Raw genomic sequence first — 17,396 nt, 5'->3', positions numbered from 1 at the left:
AAATTTTTTAACACAATAGTTTTAACAGAGCTTATATATATATATATATGCCATCGGTGACAAATATCTATGGGTCATTTTGTTTTTGATTCTTTTTCAAATGCAATATGACCAACAATGCAGGGAGACAAAGAAAAGACAGTTATTCAAATGTGTTCCTTTGGTATATGTTTGTTCACTATTGCCTTGTGGGTCAGGTTAAGAATTTAAAAATATAAAGCCTACAGCTGCTTTTATTTCAATGCTTAGTTCTTTATATGCTCGTGCAGAAACTGTGTGGTTGTTGTCCCTGCATTTTGTCACCATAAAGGTCATCTCATCTATTTGGCTTTGGTATTTGGTTTGGGTGTGAGGTGTGAAAGTTTTCTGCAGGGTTTAATAGCAACCAGGCACCACAAAGCCTGATTTTAGTTCATTCAGTTCCTGTTCTGGGGTTAAGTGTGTGCTAACCACTAAAACCAAACTGCACATTTGGTTAGAATGGTCAGAATGGTTGTGTTTGTTGTGTTGTGTGAGATTCACCACTTCCTCTGCTTGTTGCCATTAGACAACAATATATTTTAATTTCCGTAATTCATGCTTTAACTTAATTTTGAAGTGAGTTGAAATATTAATTTGATTTTTGCAAAAAGGGAATAATCTCCAAAGTGTGGGGATGAAAATGGATGATTTGCTGAATGTTGGGTCAAACAGGACCAATGATAGTTAAAAGACTTCTCTGACTTAATGCCAGATACTTTTGCAAGTGTAACCATTGTCAAGGGACACTTATATCTATCCTTTACTAATGAGTGGGTTTCATTCAGCTTGTTCCAGGGATCATTAGTGGTAGGCTACTTCACATAACAGGGCTAATTTACATTATATGATTTAAATACCTTTCAGGAGGCTATAATGAATTTATATGAAAGCTGTGCTGAGCAGCAACCCCCATTACTTCTTTACTGCTGAGTTACAGTAGGCTACAGTACAGTGCGGCACAGTATTATGTGTGTTACAGCGCCCTCACCTGGGCACATCGAAGCACTGCAGCTGTCGTGGTAGTGAATTCAAGCGAGCTAACATGATTTGGACAGGGACGGAGGTAGTGCAGTGGATAAATAGCAACAGGGCAGTCAGATATCAGGCTGTATGTGTATAATAACATTATTTTCTGAAGGGGAAAGATACTGGCCTTCTACGGTAAGCGAAAGTCATTGTCATCATGCGTCATGTTAGCTTTGTCCACATAGGCTGCCCGTCCTAGCTTACTAGCTAACGTGAAGGTAATGTGATAGCCTTATAGCCCAGGGTCGCTCAGTGGGACAGAGGACACGCCAAACGCTGTTCAAAAAATGTGTTGATTAAGCGTTTCCTTACATATTATTGGCAAAATGCCTGAAAGGAAATAAAAGAAGACACTTGACGAACTGTTAAGAAATGCCTCACGATTCGGCGTGGATATAATATTATAAGCAGCTATTCTTTAAATAAAATGTTTTTAACCTACTTTGTTTGGACCTTTGTGAATAGCAGCGTTAACTACTGTAACTAACGTTAGCTGCTGCTGTTTGACTGACTCAGAAATAGTGTTTTTATAACTGTTATGCCCGGTGATTACTTCTTATACAGTATTTACTATTTATTACCTAACGTTAGCTGTTGTAGCCATTGTGGCTCCCAGTTGTACCTGAACCGAGATGCAAAGCAGTGCAACGTTACACTAACTCGCCAATTTTGTTAATGGAGTTCGTACTGTTCAGTAAAAGGACGTCGTTTATCGCTGTCAGGTTAGCTCGCTTGCTAACTCCGCCTGTCAAAACACAAGCCACGTCGTTAGCCACTGTAAGAAAACATGACTTCAAAGAATGAAGGCGGATATTAGGTATGTTGGCTCCAGACCAGGCTCATAAGTGATGTTTCCGAAGCGCATTAATAGCTGTGCGAGGGCGTGTGAGCAGCATGAATGATTTGTCACTTTGTTTACTCCTTATATTTACATCATTTCTATGTTAGTCTTTACACCTAAAAACGTGTATCACTAGCTTGTTATTAGGGTTTTCATTTCTAGTCATAGGGAGGTGCAGGGTTGGCTCCACTGATGCTGAATTAATGTGAACACGTTTGACAGGTAGCCTCCTACAGAAATTGATTTGAGGCTCTTCTATGAAAACCGACATGCAAGTTCCTCTTACTTTATCTCGAAAGAAAACATCATTCACTAGGGTTGGGTCGGACTTCAATTGGAACAGATGGATGAAAGCTAATCAATTGACAAGATGATCTGACACACTAATTATCTACAGATCTTTACAGACTTTTTACCCGTCATGAATTTTACACATAATGCACTAATCCATAAATTATGAATGACATGTGGCTCGTGTCAATAATTCATCAGCCCTCGCAGTCTGGTACCCTTATTTCAGGATAATGTTCGCTGACAGATTCTGCTCCATTATTGTAAGTTTTAATCCTGAAGATCCCATTTTTTCAGTCTGTATTTAGGAAAGCTCATAGTGAGTTTTGGCCATGATACTACAATGAACATACCAAATGATTCCTGTCATTTCAGGGTGTTCAGAGTCTTCCCTCAGCCCCTCAGGGTGAGCATTACTGCTTCTCTTCATCATCACACAGCTACGCTGAAGCAAGGCCGGGTCAGCGTAGGTGTGAAGGACCTTGTTGACTACTGCGGTGGCAGGGCAAGAGCACACAGCTCAGGAAGATGGCATCACCCTTTGTGCCTGTCCCTGTGCCCATGGACAGAGCCTTGTCAGGAGGTAGCGGCAAGCTCAGACGGCCACAGCGAGCTTCATCGCTAGGCAGCGTCTCCAGCAGCTCGTCCTGTTTCTCTATCCCCAGGGCGGCCGGGGAGGACCATGGGAGAGGATGTGGAGCGTCAGGTTCCCAGCACCAATCCCGCCGCATGGACAGAGGCGGCCGGAGCAGGACACCACCACCCCTCCAGAGCCCTGTGGCACGGGCCATGGTGAATGGGACTCTGGAGCCCTCCATAGAGTACTCCAGCTGCCCCCGCTCCATATCTGACCCTGTTGGCAACCAGCAAGGCGAGGAGAGGCCTATTACCCCCACTGTGCTGGGGTATGAGGTCATGGAGGAGAGGGCCAAGTTCACGGTATGAAGCCAGTAAATCATCTTATATGACACCATGACAACCTTTTGGAACTAGCGCTGTATATGTGGCACAGTTCACACGTGTTAAGTGCTAAATGCTACATTATTTAGCCGGTATTAACATGTATGTTGGCAGCATGTGAACCTTTTTGTCTAACCTGTTTTCCTTGCGTTATAGTGACTGAACATCTATTTTACAAAGTAAAATATCCACCACATGCTCACTGGCAGGATAAAGACATGCTCACTTAAGAGAAACACACAGTATGATGCATACTAGATGTTAAAAGTTTCATTTTAACATTTACTCATCACACAGATATTTATAATTGGGATACACATCAATCAACACACAGCAGAAGAATGGAGAAACAAATTGTTCTGCACTTCCAGTAATAACACATGAGGTGTCTTCACTCCATTACAGGAGCTGAAGGTTGGGGTACAGTTGGGTGCTGTGTTGAGAAAAGAGGAGGACAGGTATAATTAAATTGTATTAAAAAAATGTGTGAGTATGGGGGAAGTTCCTTACTATCACCTCAGCAAAGTAGACAATGTGGCTCTAAATCTCATTTACTTCAGTAAATTGTGTGTGATACTTCTTGTGACACATGTTAAATCCTCCTGGTGAAAAGCAACAGCTCTACAGCAGTTGTAAACAAGGCTTTAAGATTGTGTGTGTGTGTGTGTGTGTGTGTGTGTGTGTGCGTGCGTGCGTGCATGTGTGTGTGTGTGTTGTCTTATCTCTGCAGGTATTTAAGGTCCTGGTCAGGAAGACTCCAGATGAGAGCTGGGTTGTTTTTAGAAGGTACACAGACTTCTCCAGGCTCAACGACAAGGTGTGTTTGGGAGTGTCTGTTCATATGTTTGCAGATGCTACTTTCTGTGGTAATTGTGGGCAGTCCCAGATCTCTGGCCTATTTGTAGCTTTATTTTGCGATCGTCCATCCATGTATGCAGACAGTGTTTTTGACTATCAATGTATTGCTTTGAGCATGCATTCTTTTGTTTTTGAGTGCACTGTGGAAGTGATTAGAGCTACACAAAGAAGCCTTCTGTTCCCAAATAGCCAACAGGCCAGTGCCAACAAGGGGATAAGGTCTCCCGTGGTTTCAGGAAAGACAGTGTAGTCACAGATTACAGAAGGGAAACTAAAGCCATGTGATGATATTGTATGAGGAAAAAAATGTGAAACAAAAAAGGTGATTGTTAGAAAGAGGCAAATGATCTCTATAGGCCCGCAAATATTGATTAAACCTATTACTCCAATTTACTAATGTGGACAGAGTAAACCCAGGCAAGAAGCGTGGAAATGGAGTAGATGGGAACACCCTACATTCATCACAGAGAGAGAGAGGACAGGAGGGGGTGTGGACATCCTTTCCTCCATTCTTGTGGCTTTTGTACAGAGGCAGCTGTAATCTAACCACGCTGTGCTGGATGTTCTGTTTCCATGCATGTAATATTGTACAGGCCTGATTGGTCATACATGTAACTGGTTGGAAACATTTCAACATCAGGTGCATTTTTCAGCATGAACATTTGGATCATATTCTTATGTGTAATTATTAATACAGTAACAGTAATTTAAGAGGACTTGCCTGCTGCCCATGAACCTTACAGACAAACCAAACAGATACCTATTATGGTTAACACATTATCAGGTTTTCAAAGTGCAGCGCTGCCTCCACACTGGGTGGCTGGCGCCAAATATTATTTGTGTAGTAGTTTGGACCTCAGCCAACAGTGCTCCACAGTTTTTGCACATTGCTCAGGCTTACCAAGTGTTAAAACAACTAAGTGTGCATGCATACATACACACACACACACATACCCATGTTAGCAAAGGTTTAACAACATCTGTAAAAACACCACCCCTGCAATACAATCCACCTCTGTGCTGTCCATTGGTATGCTCCGTATGTTCCACTGTCATACTCAAATAACGTCTGCTCTGTGGATATTGTAAGCCTTACGCAGTTCAGATTTAATGTCAATCATTCCACTTACCCACTGAGCAGCTATGCTGGAGACCAGGGTGAAATTTCAAAAGTTATCCAGTTTTGCAGCAAGCACATTTCCTCCCATCAGTCATGTCTCAGAATGAGGCTGGGAAAGAAACGTTTAAATATTGATATCGATATTGGCAAATATGCATCTCTCAGGCTCTAATTGACAGCAGTGTGGCGCCGGCACAGTGTGGTTTGTTGCATGCAACGCTATGAATGTACCTGTATGCATATGCATACTTTAGGAAGAACTTCACCTAAGTAAACTGTCATACACTACATTACCTGTTAATATAATACTAAAAGCTCATTTTCACACACAGAATCTTGTTTTTTTTTTTTTTACGTGTCATTTGAAATATATGATTTCTTACATGCAGAAAAAAATAAAAGCAAAGAAACTGACCTTAAAATCAAATTTGTTATCAAATGTGAAAATGTTTATTTTTGACACCCTTACAAGGTGGTTATTTATTAAGGGGTACAGATTTTAGGAGACACTTATGTGTCAATAACTTATCCACTTTTGTCTGTGTTACGTCCATGCATGTCAGTAACCTCATATTGTCTTTAACACTGAATAGTATTGTTTTACTGCAACTGTATGTGCTGAAGGAGAGATCATGTAATACTCTATCTATTATCTATTATTACTATCTATTCTTTACTCTGTGTGTGTGTGTGTGTGTGTGTGTGTGTGTGTGTGTGTGTGTGTGTTGTAGCTGAAAGAAATGTTCCCAGGCTTCCGCCTCTCACTGCCTCCTAAGCGGTGGTTCAAAGACAACTATGACACCGACTTCCTGGAAGACAGACAGTTGGGGTTACAGGCGTTTTTGCAAAACCTGGTTGCACACAAGGACATTGCCAACTGGTATGTGAAATGGTTATGGTGTGTTTTTCATGTTCAAATTTTTTTGAACATGTTTTTGTGTAGCAACTACTTGCTTTGCAGAGTAGTCACCTGATAATTGATAATTGATCACAGTGATGATTGATTGCATACAGACACATTTATGTTACACCATTTGTTCTCCTTGACAGCCTGGCAGTGAGAGAGTTTCTGTGTCTGGATGACCCACCTGGGCCTTTTGATAGTCTGGAGGAGAGCAGAGTAAGTGTGCATATAAACGTGAGAGAGTGTGTGTGTGCTCATGTACTGTTTGTGTTTTTGTGCTGCTATTCATGTTACTTCAAAGCCTTTTAAATAGGATTCTTGTCATTGTAGTAGACTTTAGACTACTTTATTTTATATTTAACCCTGCGGCTGCTGCATCAGGATTGGAAAAGTTTGAGTTACCACACTTTTTCAATTTAGTCTAGTCTAGTCTAGTCTAGTCTTGTCTAGGATTACAGATATAAAAAAAACCCAGACACAGTCCCGAAAACAGGAAAAATACATTTAAGTTGCAAGCTCTGTGAATGGAGAGGTATCATAATTTCTCTCTCATTGTTTAAAGCTGATGTCTCTGCTCCTCTGTGTGATGTTGCATATTAGATGTGGTTCTTGAATTATTATTAAATCATGCTTTCTAAAAGTGTTTATGCTCAGCAATATACAACAGTATTAAAGTTACTACCAAACCTCCATAAGGCCACTGTATTTAATCATTTAAAATGATACCCAGTCCTACATTTTGCAGGGACATGAAGTAGCTTGATGGCATTTGGTGGCGAGGGCAGGGAGTCACTCTCATTACAGCAGGCACTTAAACATGTCAGTTCCACTTGTACCCTATGAGGCCCTCATAAAACAATCTACTTGACCTGGAAAATGTTTCAGGCTGACATCTCGAACCTGTCTGTTTAAAACTGTTTAATTATAGATCGAACATGTGACTTTAGATTAATATATGATCTGTCTTTAGCTTTACTTGTTGAAACTCCTACTACTCCTACTTGTTCCTCCATCCAAACATGTTATCCCTGACTTCTCCACTGTTGCTTGTCACCGTTTGCCTTCCACATTTAGTTTCCTCTAAATAGATAAATAGATATATTTCTGTTCTTCTTTTCTCCGATGCCGCCTCCCTCCAGGCGTTCTGTGAGACTCTGGAGGAGAGCAACTATCGTCTCCAGAAGGAACTGCTAGAGAAGCAGAAGGAGATTGCTTCCCTGAAGAGGAGGCTTGAAGAGAAGGAGCAGGCCATTCTGCGACTGGAGAAGCATATCAAGTCAGTTGACAGGTGCACATGCACAAACACACTCACACATACACTATAAAAGATATGGATTTAAGGGTTACACACAGTGTTAGGATTTCCATCTGAAGGATGGAGAAAAATTTAAGTCAACAAATGAAATTGAAAAGAAGTTAAAAGCAGGTTTTTACAAAACAACAGTAAAGCTGACATTTGGAGAACTTTACAGACAGTAAAATAATGCCCGTTCACCTGTGGGACAGGAGAAAACAAATAACCAGAACGGGCTGTAATTGTCAGAAATTCACCTGGACTAGGCAGGAATGCAGGGCTCTAGTTCACAGTTTATTATTCTTGAATGCTTTGTTCAACAGTCTCCACTGGCCTTCTTGAAGCCTGGATGGCTGCAAACATCTATCTAATCTAACAATGGCTGCATGTCTGTGTGTCTGTGTGTGTCTGCCTGACCATCTGTCTGTCCCAGTGGTGAGTGTGTGAGCCCTGAGTCTCTGTGTGATCTGTCAGCTCAGGGCAGTGAGAGCAGTGCAGATGCAGATGTGGAGTCGTCTGCTGCAGAGGCTGATCAGGACATGCCTGACGACACTGGGTAAAAAACACACACACAGACACGGTAGTGAATGAGATGTCGGCGTAAACACCACACATACAAACTCAACTCAGACAGCCACATGATTAATCAAAAGAGTAAGAATTAAGTATTTAACCTCACGACACCAATCCCGCTTTTACCACACAGAGCTTTGTTTTCCCTTGAAAACGGAATCCAAAATTAATTTCTAGTCGAGGATAAGGTGGTGAACGTGGAATGCTGCACATGAATCATCTTAAGGAGCATTCGTGCGCTGAGACCTTAGCTTCCTTCTGTCAGGTTAACAGGCTGTGTACATAGAAGTTTCAGCCCTTTTTTTTGGTCATCCGTCTCGCACTCGTATGACAGAACACATACACTTCTATTCTGATCAATGCAGCTGTCTTCAAAGGCCACATAAAGGCTCACGTTTCAGTAACCGCGACATGTTTTTCTTCCATTTTACACATGTTCCACAACTAAAGTGAGTATGCTGATTGTAAATTCAGCACAATGCACTTTTCCAGCATTAATGTTATCAGTACATTAACATAGTCATCAGCACGATCGTTGTTCTACAAGCAGCAAAGTATTTTTTGATGAATTCCTCTTGTGCACTTGTTTTTCTTGGTGTTAGCTGCTTTTTTTTTTTTCCAGTTAAGCCTGTCAGTGAAGTAAAGTGCTTATTCCCCTATAACCTCTGCAGGCCCTTAATGTGAAACAGATGGAGGATGTGTTCAGTTAACTTCAACAGCAACATGTCAAATAGGAGCAGACCTGGAGGATTTTACTAATACATGATCACATGTACAAATGTAAAGCAGGAGGAAATGAAGGCCTGGTTCTCTCTTCTGTTGAGACTATGGCTAATTGACTGTCTACCGTAGCGAGCTAGGTTGATAGGAAATAGTGAGGGGTTTTCCTGCCTCTGCCTCCACTACCTAATCAACTTACACAGGAGGAAGTATTGATCTCGAACAGGCACAAGACTTAACTAATCACATTTCCTTTGATTCATCAATCCTCACCATCAGCCTAATTTTCTGTGCTGCTTTCACTTGTTTGTCAAACCAACTTATTAGCTTCTCTTATCAGAACATCCTCCCAATTACTGCAGACATTATAAAAGTTGCTATATATTGTTTTGTTTTTTTATTACCCATTTATCTCCACATGAGTCCCAGATATCAGTGTTCATTTCCACCATTTCCAACAATCATTGGACATTGGATGGACATATTCTCAAGAAATTAATAACACAAAGTTTCCTTCAGTGAATTTCAAGCCAAATGTGTGTCATACTTTTAGACTTGAGCTCATCAGTCTCTGATTTCACCTTTTTAAATAATTATTTTAAAGGTTTTCCCTTCTTGTGTTTTTTTGCCCTCACATTTCACAGCAGTGCCGCCCCAATCTGAAAAAAGCACCCCATAACGTGTGAGGTACTTCACATACCAGCTCAGCAGGCTAACCCTATGGCATACTGTCTTTTCTTCCTCTTCTTCTCAGTAACATGCATCCCACCATTAACTACTGTACTATAATGGAGGTGTCTTGTTTTGTGCTATCAAGGTGTTAAAAAATAGGTTCGTATTGTGTTTATGTCTGTCTTAATACAATACTCTCAAGCCATATGTGCAGTTAATTGATGCTGTAATTGTTCCTTCTGTCCATACTGGCTGTATGTATGACATGTGGATATTGTATTAAGATTTACTTGGAAAAAATTCAAACCTATCTTTTAATTGCTTGCAGACAGGATGTTTATCAAGGATGGGGTCAGTTCACTTTCAGTGCATCTAATTTAGGAAGTCCCTTCCCATCCCCTTAAACTCCGGTGGCCTTATGGACACAAACCTTAAAAGAAGGGTGTTTAAACTCCAGACTCCAAGCTTGAGAGTTCTTGTTATTCTTATAAGAACAACATTTCAATAGCTAGCTGTCACACCACCTTTCCAAATAATGAACACTCAAGTACAGCTGTAAGAAAATATTGGAAAATATAATTTTGCGATGTATTGTTTTGTGATATTGTATCAATTCTCAAAAATAGCATTGATGTTTGTGTTTATACCCCCACCTGCTAGATAGCAGTGCTGGTGTTGGATGTTACAGGGACTGTGATAAATACAAATGCAGATCCCACTGTTCTGGTTAGAATTTTATTTAAATGGCAATATATCAAATCTTAATCTCTGTATTGTGATACGTATGGTATCGCCAGATTCTTGTTAAATCACAACCCTACACTCAAGCGCCCACATCCACCTTTTGGATTGATTAACCTGAAAATGACTTGTCCCCAGCCGTTCATTGTACTGCAATGTTCTGTGCTCGGTGAACCTTTTGGCTGTGCCACACTGCTCCCCTGCATCATATGTGACTAACACATGCTGCTAGTGCCTCTCTTTCACATGGTGATGTGTGCTCACTATGTGGGCATTGTAAGTTGTTGGATTTCAGGTCGTCCTCCTTCCTCTCTCCCATCTGGTGTCTTGACAGGCAAGGAAAGGTTTTTTGTTATCCAGCTTCTTCCAACCAAGATTTGGATCTCAGCTAGTCACAAGTTGTGTGTTTTCCTCGCACTCCATGGAATATATTGTATGTGCGTGGTATATTTTGGGGATGTAGACTAGTGCTAATCCATTGTCTGTCATGCACTGCCAGATGGAAGAGGGTCAGAGGTAGAGCCTGTCTTCCTGCTGTGTTTTCTGTGGACCTGTACCTATAACTTTCTGGTTGCCGTACAGTATCTGTCTCCTCCCACAAGGATGGCTCTCAAGTTGGCCCATGTTAGCATCTCTCCTCTACTGTACATATCGTCTTGGGTCCTGTCAGTCTGTCTGGCTTCATGTTGTCTTCTCACATTGCATTTAATTTGTGTTGAATGCGTCAGATGCCAAATGTATTTCTTCTGCTTCGACCTCCCTCTCTCTAGTGGCAGGTGTGAGGTCCAGCCGGTGCGATCCTCTGCCTGTTGGTGTGGGCCATCGCTCAGCGCCTCTCCTCCGGTCATCCAGGTCACTCAGCTTTACCACCAGAAGCTGGAACACTAATGTCAAAGACTGGTCCTCCTCTTCACATTTTTCCTCCATCTCCTCCCCTACTAGTCCACTCCATCTTCCTCATGTTTGAGTGTTCCTCCATACCCTTCTTTTGTTTATTTTTGTCCAATATTTTACCTTAACCTCTCTCTCTCCCATCACAAACCCCTTCACCCCTCACAGATTGTAGCTGCTGTTTCACCTTCCAGTCGTGGAGTTGGATCTGACAGCCTTTAACTCAAGATCTATGTATTGGGTTAAAAGGGAACAGTTTAACACTGCAGCAGCCTGTTTCACTTATATTTCCCCATTTAAAATGGCTATTTTATCTGGCACCTACAAAGAACTGAAGATCATCTACAACTTCCTATAAGGACTGTATCTGGAATTACATGGTTATACTTGTTAAGACCTCAGACCAAGATGATCTTACTTTAACTGTGTGGGGATTTTTCACTTTTGCACCTCGTAACGTGGCTGCCAGATTGGATCAATTTGATCCTGCAGTCACAAAGCCAAAGTTTGGCTTCTTGACCAAAAAATAAGACAACTTGAAGACTCACACCACCTGGGTGGTTTGATGATTTTCACAATTGTGACAATCCACAGAAAACCTGAACCATCGTCTCACCAGTTTCTGCAGACGTGCTTTGCCTTATGGCTCCTTACTTGTGACAAAAGGCCCATTCGCAAGACAGAGAAACAACACCCCCATGTGGCTATAGAAATAAGAAAAAGGTCTGGATAAATGAAATGTTACAGGATGCGCATTGGTCAGGTGGGTATCGCAGAGGATTGTTGATTTTCTCTTTGCAGTTACTTCCACCATGTCATTGCTTTGTACTGCCACTGTCTCTCATTGAGGCTGTAGACAGACATTACTTGAGTCTTCATTGTCTATTCACTTGCACTCAAACTTATTTTGCATCTAAAAGCCTACATTCCCTCATGTTTTAGTGCCATGCATGATTTGTGGTAAACCAAGTCCTGCAAGAGACAGTTAAAATCTGTATCATACTGTAGCAAAAGAGAACCATGGGAATGTGGCCTGTGGTTGTTTTCCCCTGTCACTTTGCTCTTATGCACACACGTATCAGTTTTCTTCAAGGCATTGATTATGCCAATTAAATTCAAGTTCATAAATATTTACAACACAACACTCCACCTCTTATGGCGCCTCGCCTGTTAATAGAGTGTAGACGGGGCCTGGACTTCTGTTAAGAGACACATTTCTAAGGTTTCTGCTTCTTGATACAATTTAGGCAGAAGTAATTTAGCTTGTGCTCAAATTATGTTTGAAAAACTCAACAGCACCTTGTCCTTCCATAAAAATGTTACGGTTATGTGGGATAATCCAGAGACCTAATTTTCTAAATGTTTCACTGGAACCACCATCAATTAAACAATAATCCCTGCTGACAGCAACATCTGGGTGGTAGCATCGTGAGTAACTCTATGGTATGGGGTGGGAGCAAACATTTTAGAGCCAGATATCTCAGACCTCTCACTGACCTGAGAGACTAATGAGCCACAGTTGAAAGAGCAGAGGGACATGAGAATCTTTAGAGGAGGACCTGTTTCATATTAACAACACAACCTTGGTTTTAATATATCAAGGAATTGAAAAAATAGTCAGAACCATCATGCATTTCAGGAAGAATTTATTGACATAAGTGACTGATATATTCAGCCTAGCCAGTTCTGTATCACCTTCAAGACTGTTACCAGGCCTACACATCATCCCCAAAAGCCATATTTTTAAACCCAAATACGACTATGGAGGCAGGGGTTTCACATGTGCTAGTGTGTGCTGACCAGCTGTTAAACTCTTTCATAATGAGTAATGGAGTGTATAATAACCACAGCTAATGTTTCGTCTCAAACTAGACCTGGAAAACGGTCATGTGATGCACTTTATGGATGAATGGCAACCCATAATGTTTGCCAAGATATGTTTTTTATTACTTCATTTGTTAGAGACAGAAATGTGCCTTTTCAATCACTGAATCTGTCTTGATTCCCAAGTGGATCTAATGTGTTTAATATGTGAGTAATGTGTATGGAGTTTTGTTAATGTTTTTTTTTTCTTCTGTAAATTCACTTCACATATTATTCTAAGTGCCTTGAACATCTTTCACTTAACTCTGCTTTTTATGTGTTTAGATAGCTTTATAGATTTGTGTAGGACATGAAACAACTCCACTATGTTCCACTGATGGAAATAATGTTTTAAATGACACTCATATGTATATGTCGTTGCTTGGAATAGACTAATTCACTATGTATTTGTAATATTACATGAATTAATATCAAGACTTAGTTCACATACACAACCATAGTTGCATTATAAAAGATTTATATGAATAACATTTGCTATCACTATTAATGATCTGGATTTAAAGGGATAGATCACTGAGAAACCTGGTCTGAAATGCATACTGTAGATACTGTAATACATACTATAGCAAATGTTTATCAGAAAGAAATATAAATAATTCACACAAACGTGAAATGAATTGTTAAATACACACGTATGCTTTCTTACATTTAAAGTCGGCTCTCGTGAAATCAGATGGTATCAGTAGTTCGTGCTTGGGTGAAATCAGAATGTAATAGATCCGCTTTCTTTAGTAACATAGTATTATATCAGCTTTAACTCCAATAATAAAATTTCACAAGCAAATTAACTAGAGAGGGGAATACGCATACTATATGAGCAACACTTATAGCAACCTTATTGGGCTCAGGGGTTCGGGGATTTGTCTTTACAACAGGTGTAGCTTTTCACAGGATTTTCCATGCAGATATTTTGAATTTTTAATGACATTCATTTTAATAAAAACTGTACAATGGATGATCAGGAAAGCAGAAACAGTCTTTGTTTTATGCCATTGAAATGTTTTATGACCCTGGTTGTTTTGGGTTTTTTTTGGTGGGGGGAATGGTCTTTTTCTGCCTTAATTAGGTAGGAACAACTAATTCAGTTCCACACAAAAAAGCATGGAAAAAGTTACATGCCCAAAGTCAAGAAAGATGAACTATACTGCACAAAGCATAAGGATATTCAGTGTGACATTTCTCATTGTCTTTCTGGCCATGTCCACAGGAGCTTTCTTATACCAGCTGTACAGGAGCATTACTGTAAAAGATTTGTTGCCCATCTGCACGCTCACTGTCAAAGTCTTATTGTTGGTGGAAAATAGATCTGGGCAATCCACACCCCCTAACAAATTGTCCACACCCCTGAGGCCTCATTCATAAAACAGACTTAGGTTCCGTTTTGACGTAAGCAGAAAACCATTTTGGAGTTGTTTTTTGACATGGGAATTATCTTATCTCTAAGCCAAGTCTAGATAGTAGAATCCAATTGTCAGATTTAGTGTTGTTTTTTGCGGCCTGTTTTAATTTTAGTTTTAGTCTAGTCTTTGTGTCAAACTGTCATTTTAGTTTTTATTAGTTTTAGTCACGTTTATACTCTTTTAAGTCTACTCAAGTTTCAGTCGACTAAAAGTCTGATTTTAGTCTTATTTTAGTCAGAATTATCCAAGACTATTTTCGTCTAGACTAAAACTGATGACATTTTAGTCTAGTTTTAGTCAATGAAAATTGTATTTTAGTCTCTTTTTAGTAATGCAATTCTATTTAACCCAGTTAATATAGTACAAGTACCTAGTGTAGTATAGACAAAACCAAGATTTTCTTTAAGTCACCCATTTCACAAGTCAAACAAGGTTATCTTATTATTATATTATTGGTACCTTATAGACTCAAGAATATATTTAATTTCAGACACGGAAGACACTGATTTGAATTTACAACATATTTATTTTACCTACCAAACATGTAAGAAGTAAGCACACATACATTTAAATTAAATAAATAAATAAAATAGCTTCAAATGACAATGCCAGAAAAAATTGACATTACATTCAAGTTTAACTTAAAGAGAAACAAGGTGCCTGATTGCTCGAGCTACAATGACATAATAAAAAAGTGCAAATATATGTGTGTCTGTGACTAACGTTAACCCACCGCAGCTGCATCTTCTAAACTAGAAAATTCCTAAAGAAATTTTGAGTGTGCCTGACTGGCCCGTGACTCTGGCCCATACATTATCGACACTGCTGAGTAGTTTACAGTATCTGACCTCTACCATTGCTTAGGTATGTGACAGATCAAGCTTTCCACATGTGTGCGTGTGTTCGTATGAGAACAAATAGACTGTTCAAAATGTAGCATTGACAATTTGCAATATTAGAAATATTGTGAAAATTCTGCCTGGCAACCAGCTATACTTTACTGCTAGCCTAATGCTTGGTGTATGTGAACCACAACACATTGACACTACTCAGTGACAGTACTATTAATTTCATGTCATATTATTTATTTAAACATTTTTAAATGGAGCCAAAACAAAAGAGCCAATATGATTTCGTCCTGTAACTGTCCTCCAATCAAAGTTATTAAATGTCAAATCAGGTCATGAAACGCGAGAGCAACTTGTTGTTATGGTGATGACGTACGAAAGGCAGAGAGCAGAGAGGGTGTGTCTATATTTACCTATATTTTCTGTTTATCGTATCTTCTCCTCTGTCCTTCACCATGACACACACATAATACATGGTTAATCAGCATTCTTACCTGTGTTTAATTCGGCGTACGCGTGATCCACTAACAACCACGTATTCTAATGACAAATCTTGTTTTTTCCATCTATTCCCACGGTCTTCTCCCCCTGAAATAGTGAGGCTGGTAACGAGTTGATGCGACAAAGTCAGCCAAAGAGTTTGTATTTATGTATTATATTGATGCCGAATTGACAAGAAGACTGTTGAGATATGATGAGTTTTTTTCTTGTGTTTCTACAGTTATGTGCTTTTATGTAAACGCAAATAATTGTTAATATATGGTATTTCATAAATGGAGCTTGGCATAATATTGTCCTGGGATTATGCAGGAAGCGTCATGGTTTAATTAAAATTGCTAAAGTAACTAAATAAGAAATAACCACAATAATGGGAATAATAAATATGTAGTAATAATAATAATAATAATAAGTAATGCTATCAATAACACGAATAACAATATTTATATTAATAAGTAACACATAATTAAGAAAGAAAACTATTCTTGTGCAGTCATAGGCAGTGTAGGTTTTTGAAACCACCAGACCCCCTACCTGTTAACATACAATGAACATTGTGATGTTGTAGGCTTTTATTTTGAAACACCACCCTCAGCCCGATTATTATGTTAGGGTCCAGAACATTGGTCCAGACTCAATGTGTAGTTTGCTGTCCAGATATTGTATGGGACCTTAGTTTGATTAATGTATTCTGCCCTAAAAAAGCATAACCACAGTAACTACACTAACAGTGAAACTGAGAAAAATGGCTTTAAAGTTTTTTGACTGACCAGCCAATGTAGAATGGTGGTTATATGCATTATTATTATGTGTATTACCATAAACAGATGTGTAGGTAGTGCAAATCACCACTGCAGTTACTACAGTCTGAGTGTCGGGAGATTGAGGAAGAAGAGGTTCAACGAGCTCCTTCCAAGATTTCTCCTCTACAATTAACATGGAAGTAGATGGGGCCATGAGAGGGTGTTGCTGGCGCATCAGTGCGTTTCCCGCCAAAACTATTTGTCAGACAGCTTCAGCAGTGTTATCACGGCGACCCCAATGGATTAACCTACGTTTCTATCTATAAATAATTTCTGTACAGTGACATTTGTGGCCTTGAGAGAAGTTTACAAATTTATTTTTCGACAAATTTTTCTCACAGTCAAGCTAATGAGCTTCAGGCTTTGGTTGCTAGGCGACCAGGTCCAGAAATCGGCAGTTATTTTCAGTTGGCCATTCTACCAATACACACGTTCATTTTTTTGGACTGTTTTTTGGTGATTTATCGGCAAACTGTTTGGTGAAATGCTTAGAAAAGTCATAGCACTAATGTCCCCACCGAGCCGCACGTTTTGGTACCTTTTTGTGTATGTGCGACCAAAACTGCAGGAGGAGTAGTCGACCGAAAAACGTACGAAAGAAGAATAATAAGCAAGGGGATTAATTTGTTCGAGTCACATGACGTCACTGTAGCTTTGCGTCGCCATCTTTACGACCGACTCGGGCCAACAGCTAACAGCTGACAAGTCACGGGGTCTCAGTCATGCCTGCAATATGTTGTGCAGTTGGCTGCAACAACAGCCGAAAGAGGAACCCCGGACTGGTATTTTATTCTATACCAAAAGAAAAGGAAAGAATAAAGAAGTGGTTAGCTGTCATTCGATGAGATCATTGGACACCCACGTCTCACACCTTACTGTGCAACGAACACTTTGTGTCAGGTAAGCCTTCGCCTCAACTTAGTCGCAGCTAGGGCTAACAACAAGAGCTATAACATCACGTTTTGAGAACCAAGAGAACACTTACAAAACTTGATTGACTATATCAATCAGTCAAGTTCATGAGTTTCACATGTTTGGTAAACATCACGCC

At 39.9% G+C, this 17,396-nt stretch overlaps 1 protein-coding gene across 6 annotated transcripts; it reads left to right on the top strand.

Moving 5' to 3' along the window:
• Nucleotides 1–1,026: 1,026 nt before the first annotated feature.
• On the top strand, nt 1,027–13,751 carry snx16 (sorting nexin 16). 6 transcript variants are annotated; one of them, XM_051410202.1, is made up of 9 exons: nt 1,027–1,182; nt 2,381–2,442; nt 2,555–3,118; nt 3,870–3,956; nt 5,849–5,997; nt 6,168–6,237; nt 7,161–7,309; nt 7,749–7,871; nt 10,792–13,751. In XM_051410202.1, the coding sequence occupies exons 3-9, from the start codon at nt 2,708–2,710 to the stop codon at nt 10,907–10,909; spliced, it is 1,107 nt and encodes a 368-aa protein (XP_051266162.1). In that variant the 5' UTR covers nt 1,027–1,182; nt 2,381–2,442; nt 2,555–2,707; the 3' UTR covers nt 10,910–13,751. The 6 variants fall into 6 exon arrangements, with proteins under 6 accessions (XP_051266162.1, XP_051266166.1, XP_051266165.1 ...); XM_051410206.1 differs by lacking the exon at nt 2,381–2,442 and adding an exon at nt 9,253–9,295 and having other exon boundaries at nt 7,161–7,297; nt 10,792–10,930; XM_051410205.1 differs by lacking the exon at nt 2,381–2,442 and adding an exon at nt 9,253–9,295 and having other exon boundaries at nt 10,792–10,930.
• The last annotated feature ends 3,645 nt before the right edge of the window (nt 13,752–17,396 follow it).

The sequence above is a fragment of the Dicentrarchus labrax genome, unplaced genomic scaffold (assembly GCF_905237075.1).
Source record: "Dicentrarchus labrax unplaced genomic scaffold, dlabrax2021, whole genome shotgun sequence".
In the NCBI taxonomy this organism is placed as follows: domain Eukaryota; kingdom Metazoa; phylum Chordata; class Actinopteri; family Moronidae; genus Dicentrarchus; species Dicentrarchus labrax.
The sequence above is the reverse complement of the archived record's forward strand: the minus strand, read 5'-3'. Positions and strand labels throughout refer to the sequence as shown.